The following is a 15,463-nucleotide window of genomic DNA, read 5'->3' as shown; positions in this document are numbered from 1 at the left end:
CACAGAGCATTGCTGCTTGTGGCCCTTTCAGCCGTCCATCATCTTTAATACATCGGTCTGGACAGGCACACTCAGCAGCTGAAATATGTGTCCCTCCTCCCACATAAACACCGTCATCTGTCATTGGTGGGTGCAGAGGAAGTGACACGGCACAGACGGCTACATTTCCTGAACCAAGACACGGAGGAGGTGGAACAGTTGGTGTCTTTCATCATGCCATCGTTTAATGACAATAAACAGATGAAGATTTGCACAACACATGCCTAGATTTGGTGGATAATTATGAGCCAGCTTGCAGTCTGATACAAAATGTCTGTGTCTTTTTGGGTATAGCAGAATAAATTAAAACAGTTGGCTGCGTTACTAATCGTTATTTGTTTAGAAACAAGAAACTGCAAAACAACATCTTATTGGAATATATTACAACTAATAGGAGTCCTTTCCCCTAATGGACTATATATTTAGCTAATTTTGCACCACAGCTGTTCCCAGATTTTGTTTGATATATAATGGCTTTTGCTTTCCTTTTTAGATTACCCAATTATCTAAACTCTTACTCTTGATATCTGACTTAAAGTATTTCATTATTGTTGTTATTTATTTATTTGCCATGTATGTAGATGTTATCCATTATCCATAGTTCACACTGTGATGAAAAAAAGTCAGTTTCCATTGATTTCTGACTCCCATTATTAGTCAGAAATCATATATGACTTAATTTCACAGTGATGACAGAAATTTGCCTTTGGGTTGCTCTTGCCAATGTAAAAACACAATCATATACAGTAAGTACATTGTAATAAGTTAATAAGTTCATTTAGGTTCATCTGTAGACAAAGAATGGCACAGCCTGAGTGACTTTCAGGGGGTTATGACTGGTTGATGATTTTTTTCAATTACAATTTGCTGTAAAACTTCAGCACAGCTATGATTTACAGTGCCTTTCATTTTTCCCTCTAGAGAAAAGAAAATGTCCCGGACGAGTGCTCTGAAAGTCCTGGATCACGGTATGATAGGACCAGAGGGCGCCGACAACTGCCATAAGTTTGTGGACATCCTGGGCTTGAGAACAATCTTCCCGCTTTTCATGAAAACACCCAAAAAGATGAAGAAAACCGGCACATCGGAGAAGGAGCATGAAGGTCAGCCATGTTTTTGATATCAGATTGCTCAGAGGGCCAAACTAATTAATGTGATTACAGCTGCTCCCCAGAGGTCACTCTTGTCTCTGTCTTCTTTCGCGCTGCGTGGTTGAACTCTCCTCTATCGGACGCGCTGTAATCTGCTTGTATCACGGTTTGCTGCCTGTGTCCTGCCAGTTTACACTATCAGTCCCATCTTGATTGATTTTGCTGGCTAAGCTCCAGGACCATCTTCTTGTCTTTGACCAGAGCGACCTATACAAAGAAATTAAATGTTTTAGGATCACACACAATTTTCTACTTTTTGTCCTAGGTGCCTTGTGAATGAGAGCAAGCGTTGTGGCTGCTCTGGCAAAGTCATTTTAATCGATCATTCTGCATAGGTTATATATTGTAATCAACATGAGGAACACAGTTATGTGAAACAAATTCATTAAAACAGCTATAGTTGTAGCCACAGTGAGACTATTCTGTTGTGAAGATCTTCGTTTTGAATATGAAAAAAGATGATGATTACAAAACTGCTGCGACATTTTGCATCATATTAATATTACTTCTGTTGTCATTGTCAAAGTATTGACGACCAAACACTGAATTATCCAGAAATACCCCCTGCATTAAACTGGGCTGAAAACTTGTACTGTTCCGTGTCCTGGTTGAACTGCTGGGACAGCTTATCTTGGAGCGTCTTCCTGCTGCTGCTGGAAAGGGTCAAGGGTTAATTTGTCCTGTCCCTGGGTGAGATGCGACACAATGGAGGACAGTTCGTTCTCCACAGCCGGCCTGGAGAGTCCCCAGGAACCGACAGCCTTTAATTAACACAGACAGAGAGAGGGAGGACCGCCAACATTTGGAATTATGGTATCAGAGAAAAAAAGAATGTAGTTATAACAAATCCTCCAAATACTGGCTGTGAAATATTAATCGTTTTTTAATGAATTGCTTTATCAGATTGTGATGGCAATGAAATTACAGATGTTTTCAAAAGCAGTTTGAGAAGCTCTTGATAGACCATATGAGTTTGTCTTGTATTAGCTCCATTTGGCAGACATACTACCAAAGGTTTTTCTTACTTAATGCATTAACATTGTTTCATTCTCTAAAATGTCTGTATTTCAAAGTGCATTTATTCCTCTTCACACTGTGTATAGGTTTTCCTATTATCACCCATTGATTGGTCTCAGTGCTAAAGGCGGAATGAGACGCATGTCACATTACATTGAGTGGTCCCTCCCACTTCGTTTCCCCGCTAATTGAAAACGCAGCCAATCAAGTGCTGCTCTACATTTACACAATAGCACTGTAGATTAATTAACTATCAGCCACTTCAAACATAAGTAATTAGACCCCACAGACCCCTCTGTCCTCCCCTTCCTCCACCTCATTCATTCATTGTCTTCGCATTTTACAAATCCTTTCTCAAACTGTTGCTGCTCTATCGCCAACTAATCGTGGCATTTCATTTGCAGCATAGAAAACACATTTAATCCATAATACATGTTCATATTCTATACTGGTGTTCACCCTGCTACAATATTGATCTTGACCAAAAGGAGGAAAATGTAGAGCATTTGTTATAGTTGTGTATGCACTACAATTATTACATTCATGTTCATGTTCATTCACTGGCTGCATTGTTTTAGTTGTTTCGCTGCAGAAACCCAGTTACTCATCTTCCATCAGAAGTTCAGGTTTGGTATTTTATGTAAACCTGCATGGCATTTTTCTGTACGTGTTTATGTCACATTATTAGTCTTTTCTCATGCGGAAATAAAAGTAAATTATAGAAAGAAACTAGTCGCCGTCGGTGGGTATATTTAGGGAGCTAATGATGCAACAGGGAGCAGAAGTAAACAGCTAATTTACAAGGCAAGGCACAACAGTCCCGAGTACTTCCTCCTTGATAAGTGCACTCATGTTTGTTTTGAGAGGAGAGTGGGCACAGAGGACGCACAAGGGATCAAACATGGAGACTTTCTTGTTGGTTTGTTTTCTGTGCTACACTAACAGCCCTGGGTGCAGTGCTTGGCCTTATCAAGGATGAATGCTAAACCTTGAAATTCTGCTCAGAGGCTTGTAATGCTGCTGGAACTCAGTGTTTTCGCCTAAAGGGGAAAATTAGAATTGCAAAAGCGACTTGGAAACTGAAGTAGTCTGAGAAAATACAGCCTTGGTCTCTGGTGGTATGTTTCCATTTTAGGAGGGATCTGCATGAATGCGGGGCCATATGCTCTCACATTACACCTCAGTTATCATTGAAAGAGATTGCCGGTTTACAATACTGAACTTCGAATTTTGTCATGTTTTTCAATGTTTTCAATAGTTGGCTTCTGGTTGCATTGCGATTCTTGGCTTAGAGAGAGAGGAGGGATGTGCTTTAAGATTAATCGATTAATTGATTTCAAGGCGTAATGAGGTCCAAATGCGCCATTTTGTGAAGCAGTACATTTAAGATTATATTCCACCAAAGATTTTTAATATACGATATAATATCTCATTTTATTAAACACGTTGATAAAATTTTCACTCTACATTTTTCATTACTTCTCCCGCCTCACTCTGATAAGATTTAATAGGCAGTTACAAAGCATGACTACTGGGCGTGAAATGAGTGGCGCATTTGAAGGGAGTACGTATCTGAATTTAATGATGAAATGTTATGTGCATATCTGAGCTGTGGGCCAATACCAGACCATGTGATCAAAGGCTCGCCCCTTTGTCAAACCCTGTGGTACTGATGGAGAACATTTTACAAGGACGTGTTGTCTGAGTCATGCTGCATAATCATATTATTTTGGTGTTTGGGCTGATGTGCCACCCCCGATTGGAAGGAACAGTATCTATCCCAGCCGTCTATTAGCCCACACTGGCCCCCTTTGAGCAACAATGATATCAGTAAGAATAAGAGATGCACCAAAGTTTTCCAGCTGGGGTAACTATTCATACAATACCGAAGTTCCCTAAAGAGTGGATCCCCTGCTCTTTTAATTCTTTCAAATCTGTCAGCAGCCTTTGGTACAGTAGACCACCAAATATTTCTGTCACGTTTCAAGCATTATATGGGTATCAAAAGTGTGGCTCTAAACTGAAAAGAATAACAAAAAACCAAGGCACTCCTCCACATTATAATTCTCTATTTACATTTAAAAAGCCTTTATTGTGCTGGGCTGATGAGTGTTAAAATCTTTAAAACCTAATGCTGGTATCTTCCACACGTATCGCTCCAAAGAAGCCTTTGTCAAGAAGGCTCTAAACTGTCTCTAAACTGGTTGCGTTCATATCTCAGCGATAGAACATTCTCTGTTCATCTCGGCTCTCACTCCTCGAGCTCAGCCCCACTTTCCAGTGGCATTCCACAGGGCTCAACCCTGGGCCCCCTCCTTTTTTCTTTTGTATATGTTGCCACTTGGTTTGACTTTTGAAAAACACAACCTTTCCTTTCATTGCTTTGCAGATGATATTCAAGTCTATCTGCAATTAAAATCAACCTTGTTACAAACCTTGTCAAATTGACAGTACATGCCCTCATTACCACTCATTTAGATTATTGTAACGCCTTGTACAGTGGCTTGGACCAAGCATCCATAAACAGGCTCCAAATGGTCCAAAACACAGTGGCCCGTTTGCTGACCAGCACCAGGCGACAGGAGCACATTACACCTGTGCTCGCCTATCTGCACTGGCTCCCTGTCTGCCACAGGCAGTGATTGTTTTTTAAATGTTTAAATAGCATGGCACCTTTGTATCTATCTGAGCTCCTCTCTGTCCATGCCTTGTCCAGAGCACTTCACTCCGCTGACCTGCTCCTTCTGGATGTGCCCAAAGCGTACATGAAAGCCAGAGGAGACAGAGCTTTTGCCTCTTCTGCTCACCGGCTGTGGAACAGTCTGCCCCTCAGCGTCCGTTTGGCCCCAACTCTAAGCAGTTTTAAGTCCTCCCTTAAAACCTACCTATTTGCACAGGCTCTTCAAATAGTTGAGTTGTTTCTCTATTGTATTTTCTGTTTAATTGTTCTTCACGTTATAGTTTTATTATGCCATGCACATCCTAGTTCAACTATATGCCACTTAAAAAAGTCCCAAATCTCCTGAGTCTTGAATGAATATTGATATACAGTATCTGTAATAAAGTGGATTATTTCTCTGAAGAAGCTATTCACAAAGAGGTACTTATCCCAGTGTAATGATGAAACATTATGTCCATGTTTGAGCTGAGGGCAAGAAGCTAAACAGCGTTTGATCAAAGCGCCTCCCACCAGTAAAACCCTGTGGCACAAATCGAGATCAGTAATATTTTACAAGACTCAAGTCTGATTGTAATCCAGACAGTCAGAGTCATGCTGCATAATCCTATTATCGCTGAGTTTTGGAGGCAGAGATTTGCTGTAAGATTCCTGTGTAAAGAAGCATCCAATTAACATGGCGCTCACGTTTGGTGTCTCCCTCCGCCGGGGCTCTGCTCTCTGTAAACACAGGCTCTAATGAAATATGCTGCGGGTCTTCTGATGTATGGAGAGGCTTTTATTCCAAAATTTTAATATTCCGCTAGTTGACGATGCAGAAAAATTCCCAAGTTACATAACCAGAAAAAGTTTGAGAAGAGTGTTGGTTAATATTTGAACAGAACAGTGCAACATGTCTTTTCTCTGTTGTGCTATCAAATGGTTGTAAAACTGTGTAAATTCTTCATTAAATTCTAATGTGACCTAATCTGTTTGCTTCATTAAAAATGATGCTGCATGATTGTTAATGAGGGAAGGTAAGAAAGACAAATAATGAAATATCTGCAACTGAGCTAACGCTTTTCTGGTTGCGGTCACTGTGTCTTTGTAATATAATTAAATATAAAATAACTGCATAAAAACACTGAAGAATCTCAATAGCCTGCTATGTTTTAATATTTATTTTCTGTTTAAGAAAGCTGTCTGTTTATGTGAGATAAGTGCATTTTCAAAATTTGATTAATTGTGAAACGATGTGAGGCAGTATTTGGACTGCCCAATTTACTATCTATCTTTGTTATACCCTAATCACTATTAGGGTATCACAAAGAGATAAATCACTGAGAGATAAATAGACGCACATCACCAACCAGGTGCAAGGCTACTACAGTGAACTTGAAATGACAAAATTGAGGACATAATTGAATTGATGACCAAATCCAATCAGTCAGCAAAAATTTGCCCCAGTGTTCGTCCTTAATTTACAGTTACAGAGGGCTTGTAACCCCATAATGGAAGACCACACGATGACACACTTCCCCCTGAACTGGATTACTTTCAATGTAATCTAGCACCATGTTATGCCTCTGCCCGCACGGAACGGTTAATATTAGCTATCTTACAATAATTAAACCAACTAGTATTTATGCGTGGCATGTTAATAATTCAGTGACATTTCAGTATCTCTCAGGTTTGTCGCCATGGTGCTGATTGCTCACTGAGGCCCAATCCGTCAGTGTCTGCATTGCCTACTGTTCCCCTTTTCCCTTTAGCTGTCAATAATCCGGGCCAGTCATTTGCATGTTAACGCGGTTCTATGGATCCCCTCGAGGCTGAGACGAGTCAAACGGTCGATGATAGCAGGTGATTGAAGGCTAACATTTGTACACTGTTAGCTGAATACTAAAGGCAGAGAGCATGAGAGGCGGTAGTGTACTGGCGGCTGTGTTGGAAGTGGATCCTGTGTAAAGGCTAGTGCACAGAAAGTGGGTGTTTGCATTGGAGGAGGTAGGTTCTGGTTCGTCTTGTTCTTCGTGCTGAGCTTTGGGCTTTTTCTTCGAAATACTAGCATGATCACGCATGTACTGCGCGTGCCCTTCTGTGGTGTTTGTTTCAGCTTCAGATTTAGCTATAGACCAATACTAAAAGGGAAAACCATATAAAGTTATATAATATAAAAGAAATTTAGCTCACAGTGGGAGTTTGCTTTAGTCATGTGTTAAATGAGGACCATTTAACTAAGTTCATCCATTGTATTCCTTCAGAATGATTGTCTTTCCCAACAAAACTCACATAGCAAATAAAACCCTAAATATAGAATACTAAGGTGTTCATTTATCATGACAGGTGCTAAATAGCAAGTGCAAGCTGGAAAATAGCATTTCTCTTTTTGTGGCCATGTTGCTTTTTAACCATTTCAAATTGCCTGCAGTGTTAGGGCTCCAAATCTATTATTTAAACGAGAGAATAACGGGCAAATGACTCAGTTGCTGATGCACTTTGGTTCATGCTACTCGTTTTGCACATAAGCAAATATAGTAAATCACCCCCTTAGTAATTTACATTTTTCTAATAATAATCACTGTGGTTAACATGTGTTTGTCCTTGTTGCTTTAATAATTTTCACAACAAATATGCATTAACCTGGACAAAAACCCTTACTACAACAACAATGGGCAGCAGTGTGATCCTCTCACTATTATTGAAGCGGTGATGTTGTTGCCAGAGATTATGGACTTTACATTTAAATTCAACCATATATGTCCCAAAGGCTGTCCTAGCAGACATTACACAGGATTTATGATGGTCATGAAAATAAGAAAGTGAATCAATGATTTGAGTGGTGAAACCTCCTTCGAGATTGCAGTAGAATCAATAACTGTAGAGTGTCTCCAAACTTCTCTGTAAAATAAACTTTTTTTTTATGCAGTTTTGAAGGTCACACATTTAACTAAGAAGTGTGAGCACATTTGCGCTGCCTCTTCGTTTTGTGCTCATAAATGTTCTCCTCAAACGTGGTCGGAGCAGACTGTTTTCAGCTCCACGGAGAGAACAGTCCCTGCAGATCAATAGCCCCCGACAGACCGCTGAGGTGGTGACATCAATTACTGGCCCGATGAGGATGATAAAGTAGCATCCTCTCGGAAATAGCAGTCAGCCCATGTCACAGTGTATGGGAAAATACTGTGCGTTACAAAGACATACACAGATTGGAAAGCAAAATAAATATGATTTATACACTACGTTCTGAGCCTCTGGGTGGGGCCTTTCCTGCCCTGCGTCCCTCTGAATGCTCCCTAAACGCGTACAACAGGTTTCTCTCTGGTGCTGAATCTCTGAAAAAAATTCAGAATATACAATATACTGTCGTAATTAGTGTCATTTGGGGCCTAGATTGTTTTTTTAATTTTCCATTTTCCCCTGTTTTGTTGCTCTCTCCCCCAAGGTGCTGAGTGATGGAACTGCCTAAGTGTATCTTTTATTAAACCCTTAAAATGTTTCTCCTGCTTTGGCCTATTCTCTGAGAAACAATTCAAGTGGGCTTATTTTTTGGCCAGTTGCATTGATTTTTGTTTGTTGTGTTCTGTGTTTTTTTGTCATTACAATTAGCATTTTAAGTATTGACTAAGGGAGATGCTTAATTTTGTCCACTCAACTATTCTCGCTTCCTGCTGTGGCTCTTACTTTTTCCACACATGATACATGAATTGCAGGACACAAGCAGTGCCTACTTTTTTCTTAGTGATCCTTTGTGGCTGAGCTACAACATTTATACTAATAACGATGCCACTATTCTTGTTTGATTTATCGACAGCTCGTTGTATTCAAGGCCCCACACGTCTCTTTTCGCTGCACATAATGTTTGCACTTGTGAGAGATACCTGTTGTTCTCTTGCATTTATATGGGAATCTGTGCAGTGTGTCGGTTCAGAGGGTGATTTTGCTTCTATTCCTCATGGTCTCGAGTGCTGCTGAGGAGGGACTCTGTGGGTCGTATGGGATCACACAAAAGCAGCTGACAGCAAACACGACCCCTTTTAAAAAGCTGAAATGGGATTGATTCCTCTACGCTTGTTGCCTAGCAACTGCGAAGCCTTGTTGAGAGAGAATATTGACCTGTTGTTGATAAAGTCCAATTACATTTTCCCTGACTGTGTCTATCCTGAGATTTTACAATGTCAAATTGTGTGCCCCAAGATACTGCCTATTGTTTGGGCTAAATCACAGGAAAATAAATATTACTGATTGTATTGCAACCTTGTGCTGTTGAGAGTGGATTATGACTTTTACTTGGCCAGAAAAGATTTACAAGGTTACGGCGATGGGAACAGCACGTTTCTCTTCAATGGGCAAAATAGTTATTTCATCTTACAACGTTTGACTTGGCCAGAGCCATGTATGTTACTTTATTATTTGTCAATTCAAGCTTCTCCCCTCCAATTGTCCGACTGCTGCAAAGACTATAATGTATTTAAACACAGGACAAACCATTTTGTAGACTCAACAAAATGTACCTTTTTGGAAACAACTGGAGGCTAATAAAGGCACTTGGTTGGAGATGGCGAGCTCTGGTTCCTAATGCACATAATTAATATGTTTCTTCTCACTAATGGCCCCAGAGCTGCGACAGCCAATCTCCTCACACCAACAGAAATGTAGTCCAGTCACAGCTCACATTTATTTACACATTTGGCTGCGGCTGTTAAAATGCAATTGATTTCTAAATTTCATTAGTTTCTCCCTGGTTCTGTTGTGTGCACTGACTGTAAAAGAATCTGCAGCCTGCGTGCTTTAATTACAAATTATCCAGTGTTAATCGATTCGTTCTTTCACGGATTCGTGGATGTGCCGCCAACAAATTCCATCTTGTATTTTGCACAAACAATTTCACCTGTTTTCAAAGCCTGACCAATGTTTTTGTGCTTAAACTGTAGCTTGATTTGTTGTTTTGTTTTGTTTTTTTCCACAGAACATGTGTGCTCCATCATTGCCTCCATGCTCCGGAACCTCAAGTCTCAACAGAGAAGCAGACTTTTCACCAAGTTCACAGAGAACGACTGTGAGAAGGTGTGTGTCTGTCACCCACACATTATCTCTGTTTGTAGCAGTGAACATTTTGTTCTTAAAACGTTTTAGGGGGTCATTTATCAAGGCAGGTGCTAAATAACAGGTGCACACTGAAAAATAAAATATACTCTTTTGTAGACATGTTGCACTGAATGTACCATTTGATGTCACCTGAAGAACAGTATTAAGACCCCAAATCTGCAGTGTAAATAAGTGAATGCTGCGTGAGTAAAAAATGCATAAAGGACATTTTTCACATGCTACTCGCTTTGCACTTGAGCAAACGCTTGACAAATGACCTCCATAGTGTTTTATGCAGGAAATCTGTGAGCATCACCCCTTATTACTCACATATGTGAAGTTCTTCCCACTGAACACTGAATGAAACACCGACACTGCTTCCACAAGAACTCAGGGGGCACTTTCAGAAGTCACTGAATGATCAAAGCTATGTGTTAACCCAGAAACACAGCCTTCTTTTCGGAGCCAATAAAAACACACTTCTGGGTTTGGTATTTACTGAATTTCATACATCCGTCTTATCCGTTGCCGGGTCACAGGGGCATTTTAGCTCGTGCAGTGGTGGGTCCACAGGGGGACAGCCCCGTGACGCTTGTTCGGACTCCAGGCAACTTAACCAGCCCTGCTGGTCTCGCATCATTACGAGCCTCTGAACCCCTCTTAGTATGGCCCATCAACTAGGACTGGTTTGCCATGGGAGACCAGGAAGCCATTTTACTTTGCAGATATCAATTTATTTATGGTCATAATGAAATATGTGGAAATTTTGTCATACTGTGGACATTATGACCAGAAAATGAAATGATTATGACATAATCATTTCATTTTTTTAAAAATAATATGTAAAAAAAAAAAAAATTATATATATATAAATAATGATAATGATAATGATAATGATAATGATACATAGAAGCCAAAAAAAAAAAAATTCTCAGAACTGCAGCATTTCTCAATAAATGCTGAAGTCGAAGAGTCTCACACAATGCTGCATCTAAATCCTGAAACAGCTGTTACTAGTATCTACCAGATTGTACAAGTCAATGGGTGACTTTTGTAGAACTCCACAATATGCTGTTTGTGAAACCCAAGCTGTATCATTCAATGGAAAGATGCAATACATCAATGTGAGATTAACTCTCACATTTTTTATTTTTTACTTTAGTTGCTTACTGTTACTTGGCATTATACTCTTTCCTGAAGTGGCTCTTACTTCTCTGCAGGTTGATCGGCTAATGGAGCTGTACTTTAAATACCTGGAAGCGGTTCAACAGGCTGACAAAAGGATTGAAGGAGAGAAACACGTAAGATTTTAACCATTCTGCTGCACAGCCTCTTCAGCTATTCTGCTGTCTCTCTGGTGTCATATGTCTACCACAGTATATGCCTCTATCTCTAATTGGTCATATGAAGCTGACAGGACAAGACACAAAGGATAAAAGGCAGAGGCAGACATTTTATCTGACACTTGAGTTAAAAGTGAAAAAATGTGTTTGAAGTGACATTTCCTTAATAATATCTGAGATGACAGATTTACCAATAACTTCTTACTCGTAACTTGATTGACAAACACAAACACATTTTCTAATTGAATGTGGAGGACATTTTTATTCATTGCAAGAATGACCTACTAATAAAAACTGCATGTAGGTATTTGCATCTCAGGGTTTGTGCTCCTCATTCAGGGATAGTATTTTATTTACTATAACTTTTTTCTAAATGTTATTTTTTTGTGTGCTTGAGGCTAACACAAATAGAGCATCATTTGGCCACTTCAAGATAAGACTGCAAGATAATTTAAACATATTGTAAAATATTTGGCTAATACAGCATTTATCTAGTAATATTTAAAATGTACATTTTGACTCTAAGCTTTTTTTCGCACGTTTTGAACCTTGTGGTTTTTCCAACGATGTGGCTAATTTATAGATTATTATGGTCATACTGAATACTACGTCTCGTTGTGTTTCCATGCACCTACATATAATATGAGTTGTTCTAAAAGCACTGGGCTATTTCTAATGAAAGAACTCCGATGTGAGAAAGACGCATAAACATCTCCAAATCTAAACATAAAGTTGAGCGTGTGGAGATGAGGGAGAGTGCACGCAGCTCCTTTCGGACGTACCCCACTCCTCATCAATAACGCAGACATGTGGCAAACCGTATCGCGGTCTTCCTTCAGCTCTGTCAGCTGTGTTTACTGCACATGGGAGCTGGGCTATAGGATGCCCTGCTACCGCTGAAATATTAGGGAGGGACAAAGCAAAGCACGGGTTAAATTCATCAAAAGAAAACCTCGAGCGATTCACCACAGACCCAGCTCAGAACAGCTTTGAACACCAGGAAACTCCCAGGGGCCTCCTTACTGTGAAGCACCAGCGCTAACTGCTGCGCCACCGTGCCGGTCTGCCTGACTGTACTCGGCACACATGTCCATACATGAAGTATTTATACAAATACAGAAAAGTTTACAATCTCTGACAAACTCTTATCTCTTCAAACTCATTCCATGAAAGCACTGAATTTAATAATAAACTGATAAACCATTAGCGATAACCCTTCTATTCAAACAAACTGCTTTTGTTATCTCAAAATAGAATAATTCAAATAGCGCCACGCTTGTCCCTGATAATCCCCCATAGAAAGGTCTTGGATGTGGCTCATATGTTTGGACAGATAAGGCTTTCACACATCTGAAGCTGCGAGCAGGAAGTGACCAGAAACAACATGGCAGCTCCTCAGATAAGAATATGACAGTGGAGATATGCCAGTGCCAGGATCCTATTGAGCTGTCGACGGGTGTCACAGACTGGAGAGCCGCAGTCACGGAGGGCCCTGATAGGCTGATTGGAGATAAGTGGACAGGCCGAGGATAATGGCTCTGACTGAGAGAGGAAAGTGGTCTGGCCTCATGAGCGGGCACACGGCAAATGCTAACATGCAGTGTAATGGAATAACAGAAAGTATTAGACAATCACTAAGTAGCATATGTTTTGTAATCAAGCTCTCTGTAGCTACAAACACCACACTCCTCACAATACTCAGATTTAAGGCTATACATATTTTCTATTGTCTGTATTATATTGTATATTTACTTTTTGATTTTATCATTACACACTATATATTAAGCTGTTTATGGTGGACTCATAGGGACATTTTCAAACCATCAATCTTAATTAAAGTGATGCTTTTGTATTTGGCATGTATTTGGTAATAATCTTGCACTTTGTTGTTTAATCTCGCTGAAGCCCCTCCCTCTCTCCTCTTGCTCCCCTCTGCTGCACAGCTGGTTCTGTGCCACTTTCGCAGCTGTAGTGAACTATAGTATTTTGTCACTCACTTATTAACAGCTAACTAAGTGGTTTTTTGGGTACTAATTGATGGTTAATTAGCTCTTATTTGTTATTTTTTGAGCACTTATTAGTCCTTATTTTGTATGGCATTATTCAACATATTACTAGCTATGATCAATTTCCCATTTATTAATTCTAAATTACTGTTTATTAGACAGAAATTAGAACGTTGTTGGACAGAGTTAGAGTTGGGGTTAGCAATTCTGCATATCCAAATCTCAAAGCGTATTGACCATAGAGCTTAAAGCCTATATACAAGTGTGATGCCTTTTTTTAAAGCCATGGCCTTCTAGTTTCTCAAACAGTTTGCGGGATCTTTGTGAGCGAAAACACAACTTGCATCATTTTGTCGTTCTTAAACCTAAACCTAGCCCTAGCTCCCTGATCAGGGGGACGGGACCAAGTGTTGGAGGATAACATTAAAGCAGTACTAAGTAACGTGTTTACCTTAATAAATCATTTTCGTAGTCCCTGTGGGGGTAATACAAGTGTTAATGGGATGATTGGAGGGTCTTGGAGGCTCTGACCAGAAAACCATGTTTGCAACTTGACTGCCACCGGTGCGGAGAAAGCAATACACACTAATGGAATCACGAAGAAGAAGCTAACATGCTAACGGGCAAAGCTAACTGCGGGCTAACGTCACTTTAAACAGTATTTACTGCCAGGTTTGAGTGAAAAAAAAACATTTCCATTGTATAATTGGATGCACAGTAACCCTCTCTCCCTTCGCCTTTCCTGTCAGTGTAGTATTTACTCTCCAAGACAATTAATAAGATAAAAAATTGTAACTTGCTACTACACCTGCAGTTGCGCTTATGGCCTCTAGGGGGAAGAGTTACTTAGTACTGCTTTAAAAGTAGCAGGTTAATACTATGATAATAACTCTCGATAAACAGGGACAAATCTTAAGCAAGAAAATAAATCATACTCGGCCTAATTTATGTCCAATTACCTCTTAAGTATTTGTAGCTCAGAATATGTTCCGCATTCTGAGGTGATGTGGAAAGTATTAGTTAGTAGCTAGTAAGATGTTGAATAAGGCCATGCAAAATAAGGACTAATATAAGTGCTTTATAAATACCAATTAAGAGCCAAATAAGTACACTTATTAGCACTTAGTTAGCTGTTAATAAGTGAGTGTTACTGTGTTTTTACTTCGCAATGAAAGGATTAAGCGTAGCAAGTGATCGGGAGGTAAGGAGACCTCATGAGGAGCTTTTTGGAAGCTGTCGCCGAGATACCAAGAATAGCCCCTGGAGAAGATTGAACAATTACTCAAAGATCAAAATCAGTGCCAGGTATGTTAGTGATGAGAGAACGACAGGATGGTAAAAAAAAAGCTCATAAAAAATTCATGAGCTCTAATGTAAACTATTTTAAAGTTATTTTAGCTCTAGCATAGCAGAATACAAGTGGTCGACGTGTGTCATCTGATCAATGACATTTTTGTGGCATTGGACTATCCTTGTACATCATTCCTTACACTAAACTCTATCGGTGCCTCATGGTTAAAATGGTCTTCCCAATACAACTAACCAGGAGGAAATGTGAGCGGAGACAGATAAGTCAAGACGATGAAAGAAGATGAATTTCCCCGACAGACAGCGAGGTGGGATTGCTGCGAAAAGGCCAGACAGTTTGACATTTTTCTCTCTCTTCTCCTCTCCATCTCTGTCTCCATGTCTGTGCTGTGCCGTCTCTTCCGCGGGGATGGCAGAGGTATGACTTTGTGATAAGCGGCTGATAAGAAACCGCAACACTAGCTTTTGAAATCACAGTTCAGAGCCCCCCTTTGTCAAGCAGGTGCAGATTCTCCCATAGAATATCCTTTTGGTGAGCATGAATTTTCTCATTTCTTTACTCCACAAAGGCTGTAAGATGAAAACATTTAGATTTGAGTTTCACTATATTTCCCCGTAAGATGTCATTTTAATTTATTCCAAATAAAATCCTTAATAATACCTTGTGTTTAAATAGGTTTCAGTACTAAGTATATTTTTCTTCAGTTTTCACTTACTTCTAGAGTCTCTGCTGTTGTTCCTTGGTTTGTTTGTTTATCGTAGCAAAAAAAAGTACCTGTAAGGCTAAATTCGGCGAGTGCAGACGTCACATGTTGTTTTGGAGTATTTCTGGAGCAGCTGATATAGTAGCTGCTC

General features: G+C 39.9%; 1 protein-coding gene across 1 annotated transcript in view; it reads left to right on the top strand.

Moving 5' to 3' along the window:
• The window catches only part of ctnnbl1 (catenin, beta like 1), a 45,301-nt gene that overhangs the window by 13,884 nt on the left and 15,954 nt on the right, over positions 1-15,463 (top strand). The window contains 3 exon segments of the mRNA XM_079557669.1: positions 961-1,142; positions 9,833-9,930; positions 11,172-11,252. Coding sequence (XP_079413795.1) covers positions 961-1,142; positions 9,833-9,930; positions 11,172-11,252 — 361 coding nt within the window.

This window comes from Gobius niger (assembly GCF_951799975.1).
Source record: "Gobius niger genome assembly, chromosome: 6".
Classification (NCBI taxonomy): Eukaryota; Metazoa; Chordata; class Actinopteri; order Gobiiformes; family Gobiidae; genus Gobius; species Gobius niger.
Note: the sequence above shows the minus strand (reverse complement) of the source record. Positions and strands in the feature narration are given on the sequence as shown.